We start from the raw sequence: 25,565 nt of genomic DNA on the forward strand, positions 1-25,565 counted from the left end.
ATGATTCCACTATATAATCTATTAGAAAATAAAAAATTTACACCTTTACCATGTTTATTAAGATTCATGACAGCAAACCATAATTGTGTTACTCTCAAATGAATCACCTTGTTGACACCCCACTTAATTCAATTCCAAATTAACTTATTCTGTGAGGCCCAACCAGTATGATAAACTTAGACAAAGTTGGTAGTAGGCAATTCCAAGATGTTATAAATAAGATAACCATTATTATATATAGATATGAATTTTCAATATTTTATTTTGGGTAGAACTTTAATGGCTTAATTGACTTTAATTACATAATACTATCTCTAAGATTTCTTCTTCTTCTTCTTCAGTTTGTACAATTAGTGAGAAACTCTGACAGAAAGAAACAGAGAGAGAGAGAGAGAGAGAGAGAGAGAGAGAGAGAGAGAGAGAGAGAGAGAGAGAGAGAGAGAGAGAAAGAAGGTGGAATTTTGCATGTTCTTCTGAGTTTGAGAGAGAGAAAGAGAAGAGAGAGAAGATGGCTGGAGGTGGGTTTGGACCTGCTGGTGTAGCCAAGGAAAGAGCACAACAGTACCAAGGAAAGGTTACTTCTTTTGTAGTGATTGCTTGTCTGGTTGCTGCCATTGGTGGTTCAATTTTTGGCTATGATATTGGAATCTCAGGTAATACCCTTTTCAATTTATTCACAAAAAAGTTGAGTCTTTTTCAATTTGGGTTTCATCTAAATCAAAAGAATCAAAATTTGATTAACTACCCATATCAAAAGATTACCCATAGTTTCAAATAATTAAGGGATTCATTCAATCTGATTAGGTCTAATGAAATTTTTTTAAAATTTTTAAACAGGAGGGGTAACATCAATGGATCCATTTTTGAAGAAATTCTTCCCAAAAGTGTTTGAAAAAAAGAGACATTCAAGTGAGAATAATTATTGTAAATATGATGATCAAGGTTTATCAGCATTTACATCTTCACTTTATCTTGCTGGATTAGTTGCATCTTTGATTGCTTCACCTATAACTAGAAATTATGGGCGCAGAGCTAGTATTATTTGTGGTGGAATTAGTTTTCTTGTTGGAGCTATTCTCAATGCTTTTGCAGTGAACTTGATAATGCTCATATTAGGTCGAATCATGCTTGGAATTGGTATCGGTTTCGGAAATCAGGTAACTTTTATTTCAATCTCATTACTTGTTTTTCATTCAAGATATGAATCTAATTTAATGCCCTTGTGTGCATTTTTGTTGATAAAATGATTTTGGGGCTAAATTATATCGAAAGTCGGTTAAAATGATTGTTCATAATTGGTATAATTGTATCCTACTTTGAGTTAGTAAGTTGTATAAACAAAATCAGATTCTGGGTTGCCTTGATTTCGGCGAAATAGTATAGAATTGAGTGTGAAATTTTCGAATACATCACCCATTTTAGCCTAAATATGCAGCTAAGTGTTGCAAATTTTGATTTTTTTTTTTTCACGTATTTATGTAGGCAGTCCCACTTTATTTATCAGAGATGGCACCGGCTCATCTTCGAGGAGGTCTGAATATGATGTTTCAATTAGCAACAACGCTTGGAATTCTTACGGCGAATATGGTCAACTATGGGACAGAAAAGATTAATCCATGGGGATGGAGACTTTCGTTGGGTATAGCGGCTGTACCCGCTTTACTAATGACAATTGGAGGATACTTTCTACCAGAAACGCCAAATAGTTTAATCGAACAAGGGAAGAAAGAGAAAGGAAGAGAAGTTTTAGAGAAGATTAGAGGAACAAAAAATGTGAGTGCAGAGTTCGAAGATTTGGCGGATGCAAGTGAACTAGCAAACTCGATTAAGAATCCATTTAGGAATATTCTTGAGAAAAGGAATAGACCTCAGTTAGTGATGGCAATTTTTATGCCAACATTTCAGATCTTGACTGGTATAAATTCGATTCTTTTCTATGCACCAGTTTTGTTTCAGACAATGGGATTCAAAGGAACTGCTTCTCTTTATTCTTCGGTTTTAACTGGCGTTGTTCTCTGCCTATCGACACTTATTTCAATTGGTTTGGTGGATAGATGGGGACGACGACCTTTACTTATCAGTGGTGGAATACAAATGATTGTATGTCAGGTAAAGTTTTCACTATCCATCAAATCATGTTTTTAGTTAGATCCTAATACCCTTAAATTATAATAAGGAATGTATATCAAAGTTTGAGATACCCGATACTTCATTTTGCACAATTTTTCCAACGTAACCACCCGTCTCGGCTCAAGTTTTCAATCTCAAAAAAAAAGGTTTAGGTCTAGTAGCAAGGGAAACTGCTCATTGTCTATATGGGACTACATATTATCCCTTTTCTACTCTGTATTCATTAGTAGACTTGGTCCCAAGTCTAATGCACCTTACTCGACGTTAGGACCCGATAGTTGAGACCATCGAGAAGCAACGTCTCCACGTTTTTTCGTGTTCGGTTCTTCGTGTGATGATTTTGTGAAAATAATCTTACGTGGACTAAGAGAAGTCTCAAGAACAAGACCGTAATATTTAGGACCTCTTCACTGTATGCCAGTTGGTTCTGCAGTTTATACTAACTTGTTTTTTTGATTAATTTGGAAACAGGTAATTGTCGCCATAATTTTAGGACTCAAGTTTGGTGAAGATAAAGAACTCTCAAAGGGCTTCTCTGTTTTGGTTGTAGTCTTTATATGTCTATTTGTTGCAGCATTTGGTTGGTCATGGGGTCCGTTAGGATGGACAGTACCAAGTGAGATATTTCCATTAGAAACCCGGTCAGCCGGACAAAGTATAACAGTTGCAGTTAATCTCCTCTTCACTTTCGTAATTGCTCAGTCTTTTCTTTCACTTCTATGTTCATTACAGTATGGGATTTTCCTCTTCTTTGCCGGTTGGATTGCTATAATGACTGTCTTCGTTTATGTCTTCCTACCCGAAACGAAAGGAGTTCCTATTGAAGAGATGATTCTTTTGTGGAGAACACATTGGTTTTGGAAGCGAATAATGCCGACTATTCAACTAGATGTTGAAACTTCTGCAGAACGACAAAAATGATGATAAAACAGAATCCAGTATTGGGTTTATGCAGATTTGAGAGGCTAGACCCATTTAACCATTCCCATTGTGATCGAAAAAGAAAAACTTGTTTGATGATTTAGAGAGTGAGATTGACATTTGTAGGTAGAATGGAAGATTGATTAGCAAGTCAAATGGGTAAATTGAAGATGTGTTTTTTTTCTCATGTAGTAGTTTGAAACAGTTTGGTACTGCTTTTACTTTGATGATTTTGTCTAATCAACAGGATTACATGAGTACAATTGGCAATCAATATAGATGGATTTCCACCTGAGTTTCGATCATGTGACCTCGGAGTTTTCGAAATGAATGCACGACCAAGTGAGCAAGCCAATGTTTGCTACTTTAATGATATTTCACAACAATAGAAAATTAATCTCCATAACTGAATTTTTTTTGGGTGTTTAAGCATTAAGTCTACCTACATTTTCTTTTATCATCACCATCAAAATAAAATAAATATTGAAAAAGAATTTATATATTTTTTTTTAGAAATAGACTACATTCATCGTTACCAGACAATATATCATGAAGAGATAATACAAAAATACAACAAGACTCGTGAACTGAATAAGCACTATAACTATTTGAATGGAGCCCTAGAAGCAAATATACATCTGCCTTTAAAGGTCGAACCTGAAACTTTCGTGCTGCAGAGTGGTTATCCAACCACTGTACCAAAAGGTGACAGATAATTAAAAAATAATTTGCTTATAAAAAAGTTTGAAGATAAAGGTTGGGGAAGTGTTGAAGGCACACTCTAGAAGTGTTAAAGGCACCTCCCTCAAGCGCACTTTAGGAGGAGACTATAACAAGGTGCTTTTAACACAAGGTTCCCAAAAAGGGAAGTGCTATTGGCCCACAAGGTTTTACAAAGCCTGTACAACACATTCAAACTTTTTCTTAACCCACACACATTGCTAGTACAACATATGTTTGTAAAATAATAAAGAGTGGGATGAACTTAGACCACTGTCCTCTCTCTCCCATCTTCACCACCATGGCCGCTCCCATCAGCACTAACCACAATTTTCTTTGGAAACTTCTAGATCATGCCTCTTCATCTTAGATATTTGTTTTTCGGTCTTCTCTTTTTCCTTCGAAAATGGAGTAGAAGAAAGATTTAGGAAATGGAGTTGAGAATAAATTTATCTATAAGTCTAACCTCGCAACCGAACTCAATAGTTTTATCGTCGGCTAATAATAAAATCAGAGTGTTTTCTCTTACATAAATATGATGTGGCCCATTTTGGTTGGGGGCTTGATTTTATGAGATTTTTTTTTTCTTTGGTTTGATGATATGTTTATGCTTCAAGGTGCAATTCAACTTTTGCAAGTAGTCATGTCATAAGTTTAGTTTTATTTAATAGAGACATGTAGGTAGACGTTGTGAGATAAGTAAGATAAAAATATTTATTTTGGGTGCCTCTGTCGTATTCAACTTATAAATAAGAAGAAAACTTTGAAATAGCCTTACTGTTTTACCAATTTAAACTTTAATTTCTAACTAAGTTGTACCACTATCTAAAAAGGCACTTGATTTTAGTTATCCACTCACGTGAGTGATTAGTAAATGAGTTAGTATTTGTTACTGTTTTAACAATAAATGAACCTAGGGTTCGAGGAGATAGGAAACGAGGGATTAGGGCAACAATTCATTTTATATACTCCGGTCAACATTGACAAGTCATTGACTAGTCAATTGAGTGTCCAATCAAGCCCACATATACTCCAGCCCAGTCAAGGTAACAAAAGACAAATCAAAGCCCAACTACAAATAAAACCAAAACTGATAGAGGCAACCACAGGACTCCAACTACCTGTAACAATAAAAGTTAGTTATAACTAATTTTCAATTCAGACTGTTTTTCTGTTTTCTCTTCTTCTCACTTAATATCTCATTAGTTTTATAAATAGAGAATGTAAATAAGTGAGAAAAGATTGATTGAAATAAAAATCGAGTTCATAAGAGAATTCTTACCAACGTATTGGTTAAAACAAAGTAGTTTTTAAGAAATCAAAAAACTGTTGGATAACGGTTTTAAAAAGGAAGACGTATAAGGAGTTTGTGATTTTGTGGTACCTGTAATTTTTTTTAGGTACTGTGCGAAAAAATAACTATTTAATAAGTTCGAGATCAGAGTGACGGTTTTGATGTCGTGTCAAATTCACAATATATAAAATAGTTCCAATCAATAGAGAAATATCCCTATTTGTGATGTAGTTACAAGACTAATTCATATAAGAATTTTTTTTTTTGAGGGGATTCATGTAAGAACTTATAATAAGTAAACAAACAAATATTCCATATTCAAATTCCAATCTATATAAAGAAGAACAAAAAGACTTCAATAAAATATACTTGACCATTATACTTTTAAGCAACATCTATACAACTCTATTGAGCCCAAGTCTAATCAATTCCAAATGTTAGCTACTCTTAACTACTACATGTTTACTTCTTTTTGTTTGTTTGAAGGAAATTTATTAGTTGGTGCACGAGATCGTATATTTCATGGTAGTTATAGAGGTACATATCCGATATATTTTTCTTTTTTGGATGATTGCTTTCTAAATCTATAGGCCCACACTTAGATTCACTACTAAGAATTTGTGGCTATAAATATCGATATCAAAATCAAAAGATCATAAATAATAGCACAATAATTGATTTTGTTAGGTAAATCATATGTATACATATCTTATAATCATCAACATGTAGTCTTTCCTCTTCAAATATTAAAGAGGTTTGTGAAGCTCGTTTTAGTTGAGTGATGACTGGTGATATATGTCTCTCTAGTACAGAAAAAAATGTTTGGATTATGATTTTTTACAGAGAAGAAAACCAAAGAGGTCTAAGAATATTCATTTTGTTTTATCTTGATTAGCTCTCTATACAGAATTGTACGAATTCATTCAAACTACACATACTACCGGAACGGGTGAAAATCTTACCTAGACAACTGAAACCTCAGAAAAATTGATTGCACTTTTTCTTAGCAAAATAAAATTTAGCTTGTTGATCCAGTTGTAGTTTCTAATAATCACTCTTCTATATCTTTCATGAAGTCACCAACACCACCATGTAGGGGCGGATTCATGGGGGTGCGAGATCCTCCCGAAAAAAATATGTAGTAGTGGTGATAATTCTTTTTTGAAATGCATGCTTCTTTAGTTTATATCAAACTGAGAGTGTAGGTTTATAACTAAATTAGAGTATGGCCTACTGGAGACACTGATGATCTTTTGGACGGAAGAGTACCTCGATATCAATGGTTCGAAACCAACCTCCCACCTCTTTAGTTTTATTTTTGAAATATGATAAATTCAACTACCAACCTATATAAAATCAATTATCCTTAAACAAAAAAAAAACCTATATAAAATCAATTCAAATATCCTAAATCCATACAAACGTCAATTCATCTACCTTAAACTCCTATACACTCCAATTCATCTACCCAACCATTCAACTACACAATTTTCTACCTCTATATATATCTCTCATTTCTTCATCTCAGACCACATCAAAATCACTTCTCTCTCTACTACTACTTCTTCTTATTCATCTAATCAAGTACTCTCTACTACTACTACTTCTTCTTCTTATTCATCTGATCAAGTATTCAAGTTCAACTAGCTACTATAGAAACGTATTTTAAAAGAAATTTTTCTTCGAGTTTAATGATCATCAAGAGTGGTTAGAATATAATGTTGAAAAAGATGTTGCATTTTGTTTGTTTTGTTATGTTTCTGAAAAAGGTAAAGTTGGTCGTGATACCTTTGTTAATGGAGGTTGGAATAGTTGGAGAAAACCTGACAGGTTAATGAAACATGTTGGCAAAATGAAAAGTCAACATTATGATGCTCGGATTAGTTGTATAAATTTGACGAATCAACAACAAAACATTACAACGACATTGATATGAAACTTCAAGAATTAAATGTCGTTTCACTTAGAAGAATACCGAGTTACTCCGTTGTATGGCATGTTTGAGCCCATCTAGATATTTTGCCCTTTTCGACAAAAGTAAGCTGATGCGTCTTGGTGAATTTTATCGGTCAGATTTCAGTAGTCTTGACACTATGCTACTTAGTTCTCAGCTTGATAATTACATTTACGATATGAGGCAAAACGATGATTTCTCAAATTTAGATGGAATTAGAGATCATGCTAGAACATTGGTGGAAACTAAGAGGGATAAAGCATATTATTTAGTTTATCTGTGTATCACTTTAGCACTAACTTTGTCGGTTGCAACTGCCTTTGTTGAAAGAGTTTTTTCAGCTATGAAGCTAGTTAAAACACGCTTAAGAAACAAGATGAGTGATGCGTGGCTAAATGATAGTTTAGTAGTCTTTATTGAAAAAGAAGTTTTTAGTGAAATTGACAATGAGTCGATTATGCGAACATTTCAAAATATGAAATGTCGTAGAGGTCAATTGCGTTTGTAAGCGTTGATGTATCAATATAATTAATGAATATAAGTATTTTATAAATTATTCTGTTTGCAAAAAAAAAATTATTTAGGTATATAAATCTGCACCCCCTAAATGAAAATTCTAGATCCGTCCCTGCCACCATGTGCTAACTCATGAGCTGATGAAACCCCAAGATCTCTCTATACCTTTTCTTGCAAACCCTAATAAATGCGGTTACCATGCAATTATAGTTACAGTTGAGAAAGAGATAGTTAGAGAGAGGTATATAGAGAAGGAGAGTCGTGCATGGAATGGCCCTTTCACATATTCTATCCCATTTAATAAAATAATTGTATAGGTCATGCCATTAAATCTTTGAGTGCCCTACTAGGATTAAATTTTTCGTGGGTACATGGGTTGTGGGCTTGTGGCTGTCCCATATTCAACATTTCAATTTATGAAGTTTGAGAATGAATAAGTTGGATACATGAATGGCCTAGATCCAAAGTGAGAACTTGAAAAAAAAATAGTTACTTTGTTTATGTAATAAGTTTTAGAGAAATATTGTCCATGAGCCTGAAATGTGGTGTCAAATGATTAATTGTGTTTAATATTTGTGAACTTATTAAGTTCGAGTGGCTAATAAAAACATAATAAAGTGAGATCTTTACTTATTTAATTAATCAAACAACCTAATCGAAAAAAGACATGAGGACAGGGACGAATTTACTTTTTTTTTTAAATAGTCATTTAATTAACAAGAATCTTACCTGATTTACTACAAAGTCAACTAAAATAATCAAAGACAGTCTCTTGTATAGTAGTATAATATTGAAACGAGACGAAAATCCTGAAAAGAACAAGTGAAGTGACACCATTTTTGCAGTTTGTGTCTGCCACTTTTTCTTATTTTTATCAAGATTACGATGACCTTAACCATGTAAGGGAGAGCTTGTCGGGGTTATCAGATCAAATTTAGATTATGACATTAATGATGTAAGATAAAATTTGTGGGCCTATCAGATCAAATTTTCTTGTAAAAATTGGAGAAAGGAGATTAATTTAAGAGGGACTTTCACGGGCATTCATAGACTTTTTGTCCGTGTACATTCTTATTGATAATGGAGAGTCCATAGAATTTCATAGACTCTCATTAACATTTATATTGACAATCTTGTTGACCGTTCTCATTGACATTGTATTTCATGAGCACTCATTGTTGGGTTTTCCTCTTAGTGGGGAAACGTAGTTGGGTTTGGATTAGGAAACTAAACCCGGGCCCGAGTCGAATTTCTTTGGGTCGGTTACTTGTGACGATGGAATTAGGATTAAGGGAGAGTCTATAAATACTACCTTAACCTAATTTAGATGTGTGTGATGAGCACCAAATGATGCAACACAATTAGAAACGCACAAGAGAAGAAGGGAGAGAAGGAGGTTGTCGAGAAGAGCGGGGCAGAACTTTTTCAACAAGCGCAGTCTTCGTTGTTCAGAAAACCCGACGGCGAGTTCTTCTCCTATTAAGCTGAAATTTGGCAGAACTGTTCTTAGCATTTTCATCTAGTATTTGTACGGAGGGATCGTTGATTGGTCGCCTGAATCTTAGTGAATTTAGGGTCGTTTTGGACTGCAGATTTCTGGGCTGTTTTGTTCTTTCTTGTGAGGGTTTCTCCGTGTTTCTTCGTGTTTGAGATTGATTCTTTTGGGAAGGGTCTGAGTCTCGGGTGGACTTAGTCTGTAACTACTTTGCTTATTATAGTTGATTTGGTTGGACTACGAGTCCCGTGGTTTTTACTTCTCACATTGAGGAGGTTTTCCACGTTAAAAATCGTTGTCTTATTTACTTTAAGTTCTTTGCTTATTGCTCCCACTATTCTTCTATATTATCCTCGTAACTAACACAAAGGGGAAAAACTCTTATATTTCCGCTGCGCCTAAGTGCCCATTTTTCCCAACACTCATCACGTCAATATAATGTATTTATTCGTAACAAAATAGATTAATAATTAATATGATACTATTAATTTATTATTATAAATTTCATGTCAATAAAACTGACTTTATTTTGATGATCTATTAATATTTTGGAAATATATGTCGGGCTGACTTGGAGAGAGAAGAGAGAAAATGTTTAAGTGGAATAAGCAATCTGTTAGGAAAAATAACCTAATTAACTTGTTCAGGAATATGAAGATAAACGATGTGAAAGTAAAAGTAGAGACACCAAGATTATTTAACGTGGCAAAAACCCCTCCAAACTAGAAGGTAAAAAACCACGGGACCTAGTCCAGAAATCTTCCACTATAATTAAATAATGGGTTACACAACTCTTTACCAAAACTATGGTGGATAAACTGAACAAAGAAACAAAGAAATAAAATCTCTTACTCCTTAGGATTTGAACAAATTCTAGATTCCTAAAGGTTGAAGAAGATAACCACAAACTAAATTGCTTCACAAGATTAATAATCTTCTTTTCTTCAAGCCAATATTCTGCTCTTTCAATCTCTCTTGAAAGAACCACTTCAGAAATCTCTCTTTCTCTGACTTCTCTTTGTTCTGGAAGTTGTTGTGTAATAATCTCTTCCCTTTCAGGGAGGTTTACCAATAGAAATAGAAATTCCTTTTTAGGCCATCCTAGATATAAACCTCAAGGTTCTTAAAGGTGTGTTGGTATATACGGAGGGCTATAATGGGGACGTAGGAGAAAATGTACAATGACAAAGAACAACATTCTAGACCTTAATGCTAATTTAAATTTAATTTGACTTGAAACTAATTGGACATGTATTTTTGGGCTTGAGACGGATTTTTTGTTTTGAATGGATCACAGGCTAATTTAAACCTCAAATATTTGATCGCCACTTTCTTATTCATCGATAGTTAGACTAGAAAATTTAAAAGGTACCGAGACGAACACAAAAGCGCGTATAACTTGTGAGTTTGATAAGCCAAACCAATTCAATTCTGCCTATCATTTCACAGTGCTCATATGTAACATAAGAGTGACATAAATCTCCCTCTTTTAATGTATACATGTATATATGGAGGTAAGAGGAGACTGAATGAGTGTCATTTTCTTTGTCAAATGAGATCTTTGACTTTAAGTAGTGGACCACTCTATTGATCTCAATAATCAAGATTACATAATTCAAATGAATCAAATTTTTGTAGGTGGAAGGGTGGGTCATTTACTAACCTCATATACCTAATTAAATAAGAAGTTTTTGTAATATTATTATTTATTAGTGTATAATGTGAGTACTATTATTTTTATCAATAATGTGTTTCAATTTTCAAACCAATAATCTACCTAACCTAACTTGTGATTGTATATCTTACAACAAAACACTTGTGACAGTATATGTGTCTTAATTTTGACTCATTATATCCACATATCACATGCAAAACATCAAAAGAAGTTAAGTTCAATCTTTAAACTACTAATGTGAAGGAAACACGGAAAAATTTACTAGATTGCAATCGCGTTATAATGAAAGAGGTTTTTGAAATGGGCAAAAATTGAACTATTGGTTTTCTATATGGAGTCGCGTACTCTCATTACTTGGATATATCATTAATATATTAAATCTTGAAATAAATAAGCTAAATAACTATCCTATCAAAAAACATATTAGACTCTACTAGCCATATAAAATATCTAATTTATTTTTACTTTTAGCTTATTTATAAAATTTATTATTTGTAACTATTGTTATTTTCAAAAAGAATAATAAATCAAACGAGTGGAATCAAGAGAATTAAACTTATATTCTTTTGTGCAAACCAAACAAATCCAAGCTGGTTGGGTTAGGTGGTCGTTTGAGTGTTTGAAAACTGATTTAACTTAGATCTTCGTTTATTTAGTATTATTTAATTTTAAGACTTCTCCAAAAACAGATAAGGTGGTAATTCAAAATATATTGATTTTTTTTTTATGTGAAGATCACAAGCGTATGTATTAAGCAAGTTTAATCGCAGAATCCAGTCTCAAAAAAAGAATTTGATGTAAACCTGAAGTATCAATTGTGGTAAAATTCAATTAAAAAGTATATGTACCTCTCAACTTGATACAATAAGATATGGATCTCACTCTTTTCATAAGGCAAACATAGATACAGATTATTGAAAATATTTTGAAGTAATCTTTAGTGAATGATTAAAGTCTTGATTGGTATAATTGATTTATAATATTATTGAAAATGATAGGGTAACATGGACCATGAAAGTACAAAGACATTAGCAGGTATAGTATTATATTGACACTTTTTTAAGAGCATGAATAGAGTGAAAGACAGATCTCTTAAAAGCAAACCTACTTGGTGATGAGATGATATATACAATTAATAGATTCACATGTACTGTCCTATTTATGAAATAAATATGAAAGGTTTGATTTAAATCTAGACTATGCTAGACTTTACCCAAGAAAGCAAAAAATAAACTAAAAATATTCATGTGACACTCCATACATATCATTTTTCTATTATTTTACTTCATAAAAATGCACTTGGCTTTAAGATAAATTGTTCACTAGTAGAGCTAACGAATACATTTTGATACAATTTTTTGTTAGTTGGAGATTAGATTGTTGTTTTCCATAGTTCTATGTGTACGTGATACCTGTGTCCCTCTTGAATGAAGATAAAACAATCACTTAGAGAGTCCATGCTTTTGAGTTTTACACTTTTTCTTTTGGTAATCATCCGTAATGAATAATCACTTAGCCTAGGGAGCTTCTGTAGGCACTTCCCTGATGATCGTTTCAATTTTAGTTATCATTTCGCTTTGCTAAGTAGTTCTGATCATTTTGTTTATGTGGAACTAAATTATTGATTTTGTACTTGAACATCATCATGTCTGTCAATGGATACAAAGACCACGGAAACGAAAAGAAACGGAAATAAAATGAACGTGAAGAAAAAGTAGAGATAAAGAAGTTTAGAATAATAACAATTCAAAAAAAAAGTTCGGAATAATAAGATTGAGACATAGAGTGAACTCATACATTCAAGCTTCAAAGGAAAATGTTTTTTTTTTAGAGAAAAGAAAAAAAAGCTTTTTAGGTAAATTGTTTAGAATAATCACAGGAGATCACAATACCAAACCATTAGAAAGGAAGATTTCATCTCTTAACTAAGGGTCTGTTTGATTCATAAGAAAAGTGAGTAAGAAAACTAATTTTCTTAAGAAATCACTTTTCTGTTGTTTGATTGAGCCTAAAGAGTGAGAAAATGGATTTCTCGTAGGCAAAAAAAGTTGGCAAAAGAGCTGATTTATTTGCCCACAAAAAAGGTTGGAAATCTCATTTCCCACCCTCTTCCAAAAACACGCTTTCTCTCCTCATTTCTTTTTCTCTGTTAATAAGTATGAGACCTAAATAGATTGGAGGAAGATGGATTTCTCGTAGGCAAAAAAAGTTGGCAAAAGAGCTGATTTATTTGCCCACAAAAAAGGTTGGAAATCTCATTTCCCACCCTCTTCCAAAAACACGCTTTCTCTCCTCATTTCTTTTTCTCTGTTAATAAGTATGAGACCTAAATAGATTGGAGGAAGATGCTCAAATTTTTGATGGCTCTCTTCTCCAGTCATTGAAACCAAGTTTTCTCTATTTCGGTTCAGTATGACAATTGGAAAGATGAATTCGTTTTTGGTGAAGATTAATGTAGAAACCCCTAAAATTGAAACAATTAACTCTTCCTTGTGTAGTTGCTGGAATCAATCCTTGTGTAGTTGCTGGAATTAATCCTTGTATAGTTGCAGAAATTACTAATTTGGAGGAAGCATAGATGGTGAATTTAAAACTCTTGTCAATTATATTGGTGTTCTTGGTAAACCAGAGAACAATAAACTTGATAGGATCCCCATGATTGCTCCTGTGATAACACATAAATCAGAAACAAGTGATGAAGATTAGAGTAGTGGTAGGAAGGAGTCGGTGAGTATGGTGATGCAGAATGTGTTGCCGGCGAGCAAGTATAACAACGCGGAGGAAGCGCCAAAATAATCGATAAAATTCCCAAATCACTTCAAACCCTAAAGCCCCAAATCTGAAATTGAAAGATTAATGGAAACTCATGCGAAACCCTAATTCGTTATTTTTGTTTTAATTGATGATGTATTGAAACCCTAATTCGTTATTGATTGATGATGTATTGAAAGAATTGAAAATTTTCTAATATTGTAGATATGAAGAGTACTTGTGGTTTATTGAAAAAAAGAGGAATGAGTGTTCTCTGCTTCCATTAGTAATGGTGGTAGAAACTGGTGAAAGCATATAAAGGGAATTGGAGAGAGAGAGATATTGGTACTGTTAGAGAGAGAGAGCTGAATCTGAAGGGAGACATTAGGTTTTTGGAAGAAGAAGATGATGAATTTTAAAGGCACCTCGTTTATTTGGTAAATAGAAGAACAGTCCATTATATTTTAAAGGCACCTGCAGATTTTCTTACACCCCTACCAAACACTGAAAGCATGATTTCATATGTGAGAGAATTGACTTTCTTACTCATGAGAAAAAGATGGATTTTCTTACTCACGTTTTCACACGTATCAAACGGACCCTAAAGCAAAAATTGCTAACTTTTAGGATAACAAACAAAAGGTACAAGTAAACTTTAGTTGTTATAACTCGAGTGACCTGTGTTCAACCCCACGTGATAGCATATTTTGTTTGTGTGTGTTTCAAGACTTCTCTAGGTGTGTTTGGAAAGGATATTCAATATATTTTCTCTAACATTTTAACTGAAGTTATCCTGATTCCGTCCCTAGTAGTAAATGTAAGATTAGATATGCATTCAAGCTCGACTTAAGGGTTGTTATGTAGTCTTTAAGACTCAAGATGTCTTAATGATAAAAAAAGTCGAAAAAAAAGACAATTTTGCTCTTTTGTATAAATAAACTTCCTTGTTTCCATGACAAACAGAAATCCAAATAAAATTTGAAATTTCAAATAAATGATAAAAATGGCAGTTATTTCACCTCCATGAACCAGCCTCCATCTTTCATGGCATAAATGGGTCCCTCTAATTCCTAAAAAACAGTGAATGTATTGATTTAAACTTTTCAAACTTTTGATAGATACCACATGATTATTGTGAATTGCCCCCACTCCCTTTTTCTATCCTTAAAGAGTCTTTTGTCTCTTTTTGCTGATTTAGAGAAGCAAAAAGAGTTAAGTAAACCAAAAGAAATTTGAAAAAAAATAGAGAATAAGGAATAGAAGTAGAAGTAGAAGAAGAAGATCCAAACTTCTATAGGAATTCCTCCCTCCATCTCTCTCTCTCTCTCTCTCTCTCTAAAACCCACCATTTTCTTTGTCTTTCAGAGAGAGATAAGAGAGTGGAGATGAAGAAGTATCTTTCTCTTCTTCTTCTTCTTGTCTGGGTATTTTGTTTTTCATTGTTTTCTTCACCAAATGATGCCAGACCAGACCCTTTGTTTTCTTCTGTTCCTCAACCTAGTTTGTCCCCTCAACCAGTTGTATCCCCAATTTTTGCTTCAACAATGGCGGCAGTTTCTCCAGGTACTCATCTTGTTTTCTTTATTTTTACCCTTAAATGAGAAATGGGTATTCTTCTAAAGAGCATTTGGGTTATGTTTCTTTTAGATTTAACCCTTTTATTTAACTCCATTGATCCCAAATCTTTCATGGGTAGTTACTGAAAATTCAGTTACTTCTCTCTCTAACCCTTCCCTTTGTGTGTGTTTGGTCATCTTCAACCATTTTTCATGGTTTAATTCATGGGTATTGTTGAGATTTCTGATTCCCAAAACTAGCACTGAAATTTTCTTTGAAATTTTGTTTCTGAATCAGGGTTAGAAGAGAAAAGAGTGCCAAGAGACCATCCATTAAACAAGAAAATGCTAATAGCTTTGATAATTGTATCAACATTACTCTGTGCAATTGTTTCATCAATATTCTGTTTATGGATTCACCGACAGAAGAACTCCCAAAACACTGATCTGAAAAAGAGTGTAGGAAGATCAGGTACATCTTCCATTAAAACCAAATTCACAAATCTCACAACCCTTTGATCAATTTTTAAGTAATTTTGTTTCTTTGTGTTTGAATTTTGATGTGAAGATGGTATTAAAGGGATGTCATTAAGTCCAATTTTGGGTAAATTTAATTCCTTGAAGAGGACTACTAGTAAGAAAGGATCTGTTGCCATGATTGAGTATCAGTTATTAGAAGCTGCTACAGATAAATTTAGAGATGATAATATCCTGGGTCAAGGTGGATTTGGATGTGTTTATAAGGCTCGATTCGATGATAACTTCTTTGCCGCTGTTAAGAGATTGAATTGTGAAGGGAATGATGCAGAATCTGAATTTCAGGTACTAATCCTTTTGAGATTGATTTCTTGTTCTTGTTTGTGGCATATACCCTTACTTCTTTTAGGTATTTTCTGCATCTGGGTAGGTGAGTTTTATCAATTTCTTATTCGTTTCAATAATTCTGATTTGGATTTGTATTTGAATTTCAATTGCAGAATGAAGTGGATTTGTTGAGTAAAATTCGACATTCGAACATAATTTCTCTTTTAGGTTATTCTATTTATGGTGAGACAAGGTTCATCGTTTACGAATTGATGCAAAATGGGTCTCTTGAAACACATTTACATGGTATAAATTTCTCTATTCCTTTTTCTTCTTATCATAGCACAAGAAAAAGCATTTTAAAATGTAATTGTTCGCATTGTAGGACCTTCTCATGGATCAGACTTAACGTGGCATATTCGTATGAAAATTGCACTTGACACGGCAAGGTAGTCTACTTTTACCTAAACATGGTACTTATTATATGTTTCGGGTTGTTGGATTTGACTTAAAAATTACCAACACATTCTTGGTTTATATTGGTTTTTTATTTCAGAGGATTGGAATATCTTCACGAGAACTGCAATCCTCCTGTGATCCATAGAGATTTAAAATCATCAAATATTCTACTAGATTCTAACTTCAATGCCAAGGTAAACAAAAATACGGAAAAAGTATTTATTCATTGAAATTCAGTTAGATTTGTTTATCCATAATTCCATATGAATGGTAATTCTGTAGAGTTTCGATAAAGTTCCTTTGTAACTTCACACTAACATTCTTCTTTCTCCTGAAAAATTGGGACTTGGTTGGTTATAGCTTTCGGATTTTGGTCTTGCTGTCGTATCTGGGCTCCAAAATAAGAACAATATCAAGCTTTCAGGCACTCTGGGTTATGTTGCCCCAGAATACATTTTAGATGGTATGTCATCTCTATTACCCCATGCTCTAAACTTTTGTACCTTTACTCTAGTCTAACTAAATCGCACAATTTTCGCTACTTCTCCTTCTCCTTTTCTTGAACTCCATTGGACTTATTTATTCCTTCATCTGCACCTTTTACTGTTTGTGTTCTGGTATGAAATTGAATCATGAACGGATAGGTTCTTTTTGCTGGTCAATAACCTCTTGAATTTTTTTTGTTCAATATTGGGATTAGCAATGCCGTTAAATGTATTCATCGGAGGCTTGAAAAGCTTTGACTATCAGATTTTTCTTGTACTTTTATGTGGTAAACTTGGGTTATGTATTAATGATAGAGCAATATATGGAGTTTTTCAAGTCTAGAATTTCACTTTGGTATACGATAAATTGAATGGCAGTATCTTCAACCCACTTAAGATAAAGTAGTTTGTTAGAGAATTCACGCTTTAGTTCTATAGAAAATCTATTGAATCGACGTTCCGTCCCATCTAACCCTGTGAAAATTTACAAGGAGAAAATCATAGGTTCAAGGAACTCAATACGCCGAGGGGCTCTCCATCATTCCATCTTGCATCAATGAATATATACATACGTGTGGTATGTTCTAGAGTAGCTTCCTTGAGTGCCAATATGTCTTAAGCTATATCAGTAAATCACTATGTAACATTGATCCCGGTATATGTATCACTATTATAACCTAGAAGGTGTTAGATATGGTGAGAAAAATGCCAAAATGGGAATAACGTTTCGTGTATTTGTATTATCAGGTAAACTGACTGAGAAAAGTGACGTTTACGCTTTTGGAGTTGTCTTATTGGAACTTCTAATGGGAAGAAAACCCGTAGAAAAAATGACACCAGCTCACTGCCAATCTATCGTCACATGGGTATATGTTCTTTCGATCTCTGATATCTTTTTACATATCTTTTTACATTTTCATCACAAATTGTCAAAAAGATTGAAGATTGTAAAATTTTCAACATGTTCATATGCAGGCTATGCCTCAACTAACAGATCGAACGAAGCTTCCAAGCATTGTAGATCCCATGATCAGAAACACAATGGATCTAAAACACTTGTACCAAGTCAGTCATTAACTCGACCCGTTCAAATTTATCGTTTTTGTAATTTCATGGTTAAGTTTTCTAACTTGAGCTCGAAAATGATATTTTCTAGGTAGCTGCAGTTGCTGTATTGTGTATACAACCAGAACCAAGTTATCGACCATTGATCACAGACGTTCTTCACTCGCTTACTCCACTCGTCCCTGTAGAGCTTGGAGGAACTTTGAGAGTTTCAGACCCTAAATCTCTTACAAATATGAAGTCTTTGGCTTCACAATGAAAGTGAATATCGTAATCTTACTCAGACATAGAACGACGAAGATCTCCGTTGAAGAAGCGGTCAGTGATTTCATCCATCCCACAAAACCTTGTTTGTTATTGTCTTATTTGCCTTTGGGTATTTCGAATGAGGGAAAGTTAATAATGTTATCATGGAGAAATCTTGTTTTAGTCACTTTAGTTGTAAATAAAAGCAAAATAGATGATCGTCTTTCTTTTTTTCTTTTTCTTTTTCCTTTTTGGGTCTTTAAACTCGGAACTGCTTGTTCATTTGAAGTTAGATGTTTTTGAGTAAATAGTAGAGAATTTTGAGCTTGTTCTTATAGACTGGTTGCCAATTCACCATTGTAGTACCTAAAAGACAACATAAACATGCAGGTTTTTAGTATTGTTTGTCCAAGCCTATGTGCAAGTTTTGTTTTTGTAACTTAGGAAGTGCTTGTATTTTTTATCTCCAAGTCTGAAATATGATTTGAAGTTTGAATTATTAAGACGAGTCAAATTTCGTAAGCTTTTTGAGACTCGTAATGTTGAACTTATCTGAATAGGTAATTCGGTTTGTGGGTTGATTTTGTATCCATTTGAGTGAGACGGTTTAGACTCAAGACAATGAGAAAAACATACATGACCTTTTTGTAGGTGGTCGGGGTTCGAATTAAGACGAGTCAAATTTCGTAGGCTTTTTGAGACTCGTAATGTCGAACTTATCTGAATAAGTGATGCGGGATGATTGTGTTGTATCCATCTGAGTGAGAGGGTTCAGACTCAGACAACGAGAAAAACATACATGACCTTTATATAGGTAGTTGGAGTCTTGAAACTAAAAAGATGAAATTAGCTTGTTGAATTACTTGGCGAGTTGGTCGACTTTCCATTGATTGATGCAAGTATAAACCTGCACCGTGGTTCATTTACCTAAAGGACTAAGCATCTCAGAATAATCAACACCTCCTTGCAGAAATCCCGCGGCAACAAAACGTGCCTTGTAACGTTCTATATTGCGATTAGAGTTTTGCTTCAATTTTATAGACCCGTTGCCAATAACCTGCAGAATGAGATGAGAGCCCATTTTATGATTCCAACTCTTTGAAGAGCTTTGGACTCTAACTCCATTGTCGAAACCCATATAGGGTCCTTTGAGGCTTGACTGTAACAGGAAGAAGTTGAAGGAAGAGAGTGGAGAAGATGAGCAAGGAAACAGGGTATTTTGTAGAAAAAGGGCTTTTAGGTTTAAAAAGCCCAGCATAGAAGTGGAAAAAGCATGGGTAGAAACAGATGAAGGTAAAGAAGTAGAATTAACTGGCATAGGCACAGATGGGTTTCTCAAGCTGACTCTGCCAACAGGAACTTGCTTGATAAGATTGCTTATCCAGTCGGTCATATCGAGCTTCATTACCGACCAAAACACATCGATGAACTCGGTCAGAGAACTCCAAGATGTTGTGTTACATTTTCCAGCAACCATTGGCCATAGCCGAACCAAATACAACTCATGTTAGACCACACATTCAATGCTAAATCTAATCTCCACCATTAGAAACTTCACAACGATTCTAACTCCATGAACGGGGGATTTGAGTACATTGGTCTAGCAATCATTTTCAGTGGCCTCTTCACCCTAAACCAAGTTTCAGAATTCAGATTTAGTTACAAACAATAATGGATAATGGTCCTTTTCTTGAATAACATCACCAATTTTCTCTTGAGGTTTTGGGTCTTGTTCGAGCTGAAATCTCAGCCCAAGCCCACTTGGGCCACACGGGCCGTACACGTACAGGGCTGAGGCACGTGCTTCTTCTACCCTTAGCCCTTATGCCTCATTTCCCGCCAAATCCTTGTAACTTTCCCGCCAAAACCTCTCTAGAGGCATAATCGTTCTCCTTGGCTTCTATACCTTTTGTGGTTGCGCCTCTGTGCTTTTTCTCTATCAAACTTAGAGAGAGAAACAAGAAACAGAAAGAGAAGGTAGAGAGAGAGAGATGTCAGGATGGGATGAAGGAGCGGTTTTTTACAGTGATCAAGCACAATTTCCACGCGGTGGAGAAGATCAAGATCAGTCGGCGGCAGCCGCTCGTCATTCCGCTCTCCGAAAGTTCAAGGAGTTCATCAGAAGTTTTGAAACAGAACCAAATGTTTTCCCTTACAGAGAAAGCCTCGTTCAAAACCCTAAATTTTTACTCGTCGATATTGAAGATCTTACCGCCTTTGATTCTCAACTTCCCTCACTTCTTCGTTCGGCTCCATCCGATTATCTTCCACTGGTATATTCCCTCTCCTTTCTTCTCCCTCTCTCTCTCTCTCTGTACTTTATTGAAACTAATCTTTCAATTTCTATGTTCTTTCTTGTTGTTCAGTTTGAGACTGCCGCTGCCGAAGTTCATGCGAGTTTAAAATCAAAAGTAGAATCAGAATCTGATAAAATGGAAGAGCCTAAACTTTGTGAAATTCAGATTTTGCTTACTTCTAAGGAGGATTCAGTCTCTATACGATCACTTGGGGTTAGTAAGATACAACTTTTTAGGGTTTATTTCATTTTCCCCCTTTTGTATATTTTTAACTGTTATAAATTAGGTTATTTTGAAATTGACTTCTTCTTGCTCTTTTCCTTTTCAATATATTTGTGAATAGGCAAATTGTATATCAAAACTTGTTAAGATTGCTGGTATCACAATTGCTGCATCAAGAACAAAAGCTAAAGCCACTTATGTGACATTAGTGTGTAAAAATTGCAAGAACACTAAGGTTGTTCCTTGCCGGCCTGGACTTGGCGGAGCCGTTGTTCCTCGATCATGTGATCATGCCCCTCAGGTTAATCTCTCACATATGTAACTTTTTCTTTTTGGGTATTTGTTAAAGTTTCGTGTTTGGTAGATAGTGTTCCTAATAAAGAAAATTGTTTATATTTGGTTCAGACGGGAGAGGATCCATGTCCTATTGATCCTTGGATTGTAGTTCCTGATAAGAGCAAGTATGTTGATCAACAAACCCTTAAACTGCAAGAGAATCCCGAGGTAACCCATTTATTTATTTGGTTGAGGATTAGCTCCATTGTTAAGTTTGAGTTCATCTAATCAGTTCGGATTTTGTCCAAAATTGAAGGATGTCCCTACTGGAGAGCTTCCAAGAAACATGCTTCTATCTGTGGATCGACATCTTGTTCAAACGATTGTACCTGGGACAAGACTGACTATTATGGGAATTTTCAGTATCTTTCAAGCAGCAAACTCGTCAGCTAAGTAAGACTTGTTCCGCTAGAATTGCTTATCTTCGAGACTTCGACTAATTCACATCTTAAAATGCTGAAATTTGGGTACTTCGACAGCCAGAGAGGAGCTGTTGCTGTTAGGCAGCCTTATATCAGGGTTGTAGGGATAGAAGAAGCAAATGAGACCAACTCCCGAGGTTCATCCACGTTCACAACAGAAGAGGTGAGGTTACTTCTACCTCATTTGAGTTAAAAGTAGAACTTAGAAGTAATTGGCTACCTAACATACGAGTATACGACTCATTTCGTTAAATTGAACTGAGCTACCTATATATTATTGTAAGAATTATAACAAATATACAAGTTTGAGACTAATTTATTTTAGTGTTACAAATAGCTGGAATTTGTGTTGGAATGAGGTTACAGTTTTTAAATATACAAGTTATATAGGTCATGTTATGAACTGCAAACATATAAACATTTTTCTTACTCCCAATGTAAATTTTGAATGATCAAGAGTTATTCTCTATGAACAATTTTTAAATAGGTTGGCCCTGTAATCATCGTAGTAGGCAAATAATGCCGTTTTTTTTATTATGGCATTTAGTAATATCAGGAATTCTACTAGTTGTCCAACCTAACATCTTTTATGATGTTATAAGAGTTTCGCTTTTTCCATCTTCCTCCTACGAAACTGAGTTGCATCAATGCTAGATCATATGTCCTGATTACCATGTTCTGGTTCAATATTCTTCTCTGCTTACAGGTGGAAGAATTTAAAAAGTTTGCTGCAGATCCTGATTGCTACAAAAATATATGCTCCAAGATTGCACCCTCCATTTATGGCCATGAGGATGTAAAGAAGGCTGTGGCTTGTCTTTTATTTGGAGGTTCAAGGAAGGTACACATTCTGTGTTATTAGTACTCCCTCTTTTTCTAGAGTTGTTTAAAAAGGTCTGTTTCAGACATTATCTTACTTTTGAGTTCCATGTCTCAGTATCATGACCCCTTTCTTAAAAAAATGCAGCACTTACCTGATGGAGTACGATTAAGAGGTGACATCAATATCTTGCTTCTGGGTGACCCTTCTACTGCCAAATCGCAGGTTAGTTGGTTATTGCCGAAATTATCTCTTCACAGTTTCAACTTTTAAGCTATATGAGAAGCACCAAATTTGGTACTTTTTGTACTTGAGTTTCTTTCTGTGCGTATATAATATAATCAGTCTCTAATACAACTTTTTATTTATGAAGTTTCTCAAGTTTGTTGAGAAGACAGCTCCTATAGCTGTTTATACTTCAGGAAAAGGATCATCTGCTGCTGGACTTACAGCTTCTGTGATTCGTGATAACAGTTCTGTAAGTTTACCCTTTCGAATTATTCTGCATCTGTAGTATTTTTTCCTCAATTGTGATCCGAAAAATATTGGTCCAGCTCATTATACAAAAAGACTAACTATGATAACCGATTCATCTTTTACACAATTCTCTAGCGTGAATTTTATCTGGAAGGAGGAGCAATGGTTTTGGCAGATGGTGGAGTAGTCTGCATTGATGAATTTGACAAAATGAGACCAGAAGACAGGTTAACTAGCTGCACCTTGATTCATTGTGCTGTTTACCTTCAGCCTACATCAATTCTTAGAATTAGTGGTAAAAAAGTTCCAAGAAGTGGATTACTTAAGAATCTTAAATTTTGCAAATTCAATTTTCAACAGAGTGGCTATTCATGAAGCCATGGAGCAGCAAACAATATCCATTGCTAAAGCAGGAATAACAACTGTCTTAAATTCAAGAACCTCTGTATTGGCAGCAGCAAACCCTCCATCAGGGCGCTACGATGATCTCAAGGTGCATATACTTACCTCTGATATTTTTAAGATCAAGTGCTTCAAACTCATCTAACAGCTAAATACATGCTCTTCCAGACTGCACAGGATAACATTGACCTGCAGACAACAATTCTTTCTAGATTTGATCTGATTTTCATTGTAAAAGATATCCGGATGTACAATCAAGATAAGGTAATTAATCATTGTTGATCTCGAATTTAGTTGTTTCAGTTTTTCAGCCAACATAATGCAGATAACTCAGTGTCCTCTCATTACAGCTTATAGCTAGCCACGTCATAAGACTTCATTCCTCTGCTCAAGCAACCTCAAGTGATGCTAAACCCTCAAAAGAACAGAACTGGTTGAAGAGGCAAGCCCATTAATCTATACTTGTATGTGAATCTGCTTACCAAGATGAGTAGTTATGATCTCATTATTTTATTATCTTCAGGTACATTCAGTACTGCCGCTCTGAATGCTATCCCCGGTTAGGTGATTCTGCAGCTACTGTGCTGCAAAATAACTATGTTAAAACCAGACAGGTATGTCTACTTGATGGTCGCCAACCACAACTATCCTGATCAATTATAATCATCCATTTTACTTTCTTTTTGGCTTTTGAGAATTCATTTCTATTTCATTGTTTGATTCACTCATTTTCGTTCACTCTTCAAATCGCCAATTTCAAATTCATGTTTTTGAGAAGTCATTTTTTTGATTTCATTATCTTGGAATACAGAAAATGCAAGGGCAACGCTCTTGCAAATTCTACACCAAATTGGATTTCTTAGGTCATCTTAGGACTTATGATGTGCTAATTCAACAATGTCGGTTCTTGCAGGACATGAGGCAACAAGCAAATGAATCAGGACAGACAGCTGCTGTACCAATTACAGTGAGGCAGCTTGAAGCTGTAGTAAGATTAAGCGAGTCACTTGCAAAGATGAGACTGTAAGTGATACGTTCATAACTCCATTCAATTTTAAATTGTTCATATTGTTGTTTTACATATTTCTCATTGTCTATGTCATATCCCTTGCAAATAAAGAACTCACTACATAATACTTAAGTTAGATGCATCTATTTCTGATACCGGATATTTGGGGTTGTGGTAGGTGGTCCATTCTTGGGCTCGTTAGAGCCCATTCGAGCTATCAGGTAGACGCAGGTTGTGGGATTTATTCATGTAGTGAGATGATACTTGAAGTTTTAAAAAATAAAATAAAAAGTAGGTACTTGAAGTGTCAGCAGAACTGTGGGACCAAGGAATGCCTAGATAACCTGAGGCCAATATTGTAATAATTGAATTTCATTGTCTAAGCAATTTATCGTCAAGGGGGAGTAGGTGGAGATTCATCACCTGAGAATATGTGATCTTCTTCCTCCCATTAACTTACGAGTAGAAGACTGATGCATTTGAACTCTATTATTAACGCTTGATACAAGTAAAAACAATATCAAGAATTTTTACTGAATTTGCTAATGTACTACACATTCAGTTCCCACGAAGCAACCCAGGCCAATGTTACAGAAGCTATCAGACTCTTCAATGTTTCAACAATGGATGCTGCAAAATCAGGAATAAATCAACATATAAATCTAACACCGGAGATGGCAAACGAGATAAAGGTTAGTTCCTTCCAACCATATCCTGTAGTCTTGATTATCTAGTGAAGTATTCCCGCTGACCTTAATTGAATACGAGTGAACAGCAAGCTGAGACACAGATAAAGAGAAGAATGGGAATTGGAAGCCACATTTCAGAAAGACGTCTAATCGATGAGCTCAGCCGAATGGGGATGAATGAATCTATTGTAAGAGATCTAACCTGAAACAAATGTTTAAATAATAGTATCAGTATATGGCTGTCTCCACTATAACTGAAAAAACAACCGTCACAAAACGGGATTTAAGAACGAAAAAACTTATAGCAATTTTCCACCATTACAAAAAAAAAAGGTTGTTATTTCTATTACAGCGGACTCTCTCAAAACACTGCCATAAACCAATTGAATTTATGATCCATAGAAAAAGCATATGGATCTTCCAAGTATCATCTATTTTCATATATTTCTCGATGATTAGCTTCTATTCAGACTGTGATTAATCTAAATACACTCTTGGTGACAGGTAAGAAGAGCTCTATTGATTATGCACCAAAGAGATGAAGTTGAATACAAGCGAGAAAGACGTGTTATTCTTCGTAAAGCTTGATCTGTCTGAATATTTTTCAAATATTTCTTTGGTGATTCTCTCAAATACTAAATGTGTGACAGCAATTTTTCTAGATGCAAGTTTAGAAAACAATCTACAATTAATCATCTGTAATCTTCAATTCTGCTGTTTATACTTGATGAAACAGCTTATTTATATTGAGTTTTTAGCTTTACCAAGTCACTGGGTTTCTTTCAACGGTTTCAAAATAGTATGTGTTTATTCCAAGTCA

General features: G+C 34.6%; 3 protein-coding genes across 3 annotated transcripts; all 3 read left to right on the forward strand.

Moving 5' to 3' along the window:
• Positions 1–261: 261 nt before the first annotated feature.
• STP7 (sugar transporter protein 7) lies at positions 262–3,356 on the forward strand. Its single transcript, XM_086643374.1, has 4 exons — positions 262–653; positions 838–1,157; positions 1,483–2,109; positions 2,602–3,356. The coding sequence occupies exons 1-4, from the start codon at positions 509–511 to the stop codon at positions 3,049–3,051; spliced, it is 1,542 nt and encodes a 513-aa protein (XP_086499500.1). The 5' UTR covers positions 262–508; the 3' UTR covers positions 3,052–3,356.
• An 11,182-nt stretch (positions 3,357–14,538) lies between these two features.
• On the forward strand, positions 14,539–18,408 carry LOC147539941 (putative receptor-like protein kinase At1g80640). Its single transcript, XM_086639391.1, has 10 exons — positions 14,539–15,019; positions 15,311–15,484; positions 15,581–15,834; positions 15,990–16,122; positions 16,202–16,265; positions 16,373–16,469; positions 16,636–16,738; positions 17,508–17,626; positions 17,736–17,825; positions 17,917–18,408. The coding sequence occupies exons 1-10, from the start codon at positions 14,842–14,844 to the stop codon at positions 18,082–18,084; spliced, it is 1,380 nt and encodes a 459-aa protein (XP_086495517.1). The 5' UTR covers positions 14,539–14,841; the 3' UTR covers positions 18,085–18,408.
• A 223-nt stretch (positions 18,409–18,631) lies between these two features.
• On the forward strand, positions 18,632–25,512 carry MCM5 (Minichromosome maintenance (MCM2/3/5) family protein). The gene is made up of 18 exons (XM_086639392.1): positions 18,632–20,344; positions 20,438–20,581; positions 20,712–20,891; positions 20,996–21,094; positions 21,183–21,319; positions 21,406–21,511; positions 22,055–22,189; positions 22,316–22,393; positions 22,542–22,646; positions 22,781–22,872; positions 23,006–23,138; positions 23,216–23,311; positions 23,398–23,489; positions 23,571–23,661; positions 23,961–24,070; positions 24,619–24,748; positions 24,832–24,933; positions 25,250–25,512. The coding sequence occupies exons 1-18, from the start codon at positions 20,063–20,065 to the stop codon at positions 25,331–25,333; spliced, it is 2,196 nt and encodes a 731-aa protein (XP_086495518.1). The 5' UTR covers positions 18,632–20,062; the 3' UTR covers positions 25,334–25,512.
• The last annotated feature ends 53 nt before the right edge of the window (positions 25,513–25,565 follow it).

The sequence above is a fragment of the Eschscholzia californica genome, unplaced genomic scaffold (genome assembly GCF_041429995.1).
Source record: "Eschscholzia californica isolate CP2 unplaced genomic scaffold, dmEscCali1.0.p SCAF_5, whole genome shotgun sequence".
Lineage (NCBI taxonomy): Eukaryota > Viridiplantae > Streptophyta > Magnoliopsida > Ranunculales > Papaveraceae > Eschscholzia > Eschscholzia californica.

Excerpts from the sequence above, each read along its gene's own strand:
- LOC147539941 (XM_086639391.1), top strand. The coding sequence starts at position 14,842 with ATGAAGAAGTATCTTTCTCTTCTTCTTCTTCTTGTCTGGGTATTTTGT. Across the intron at positions 16,123-16,201 it reads TCTTGAAACACATTTACATG|GACCTTCTCATGGATCAGAC; the intron begins GTATAAATTTCT and ends TTCGCATTGTAG. Across the intron at positions 16,470-16,635 it reads ATTCTAACTTCAATGCCAAG|CTTTCGGATTTTGGTCTTGC; the intron begins GTAAACAAAAAT and ends GGTTGGTTATAG.
- MCM5 (XM_086639392.1), top strand. The coding sequence starts at position 20,063 with ATGTCAGGATGGGATGAAGGAGCGGTTTTTTACAGTGATCAAGCACAA. Across the intron at positions 21,512-22,054 it reads CCACGTTCACAACAGAAGAG|GTGGAAGAATTTAAAAAGTT; the intron begins GTGAGGTTACTT and ends CTCTGCTTACAG. Across the intron at positions 22,873-23,005 it reads AAAATGAGACCAGAAGACAG|AGTGGCTATTCATGAAGCCA; the intron begins GTTAACTAGCTG and ends AATTTTCAACAG.
- STP7 (XM_086643374.1), top strand. The coding sequence starts at position 509 with ATGGCTGGAGGTGGGTTTGGACCTGCTGGTGTAGCCAAGGAAAGAGCA. Across the intron at positions 1,158-1,482 it reads GTATCGGTTTCGGAAATCAG|GCAGTCCCACTTTATTTATC; the intron begins GTAACTTTTATT and ends GTATTTATGTAG. Across the intron at positions 2,110-2,601 it reads TACAAATGATTGTATGTCAG|GTAATTGTCGCCATAATTTT; the intron begins GTAAAGTTTTCA and ends ATTTGGAAACAG.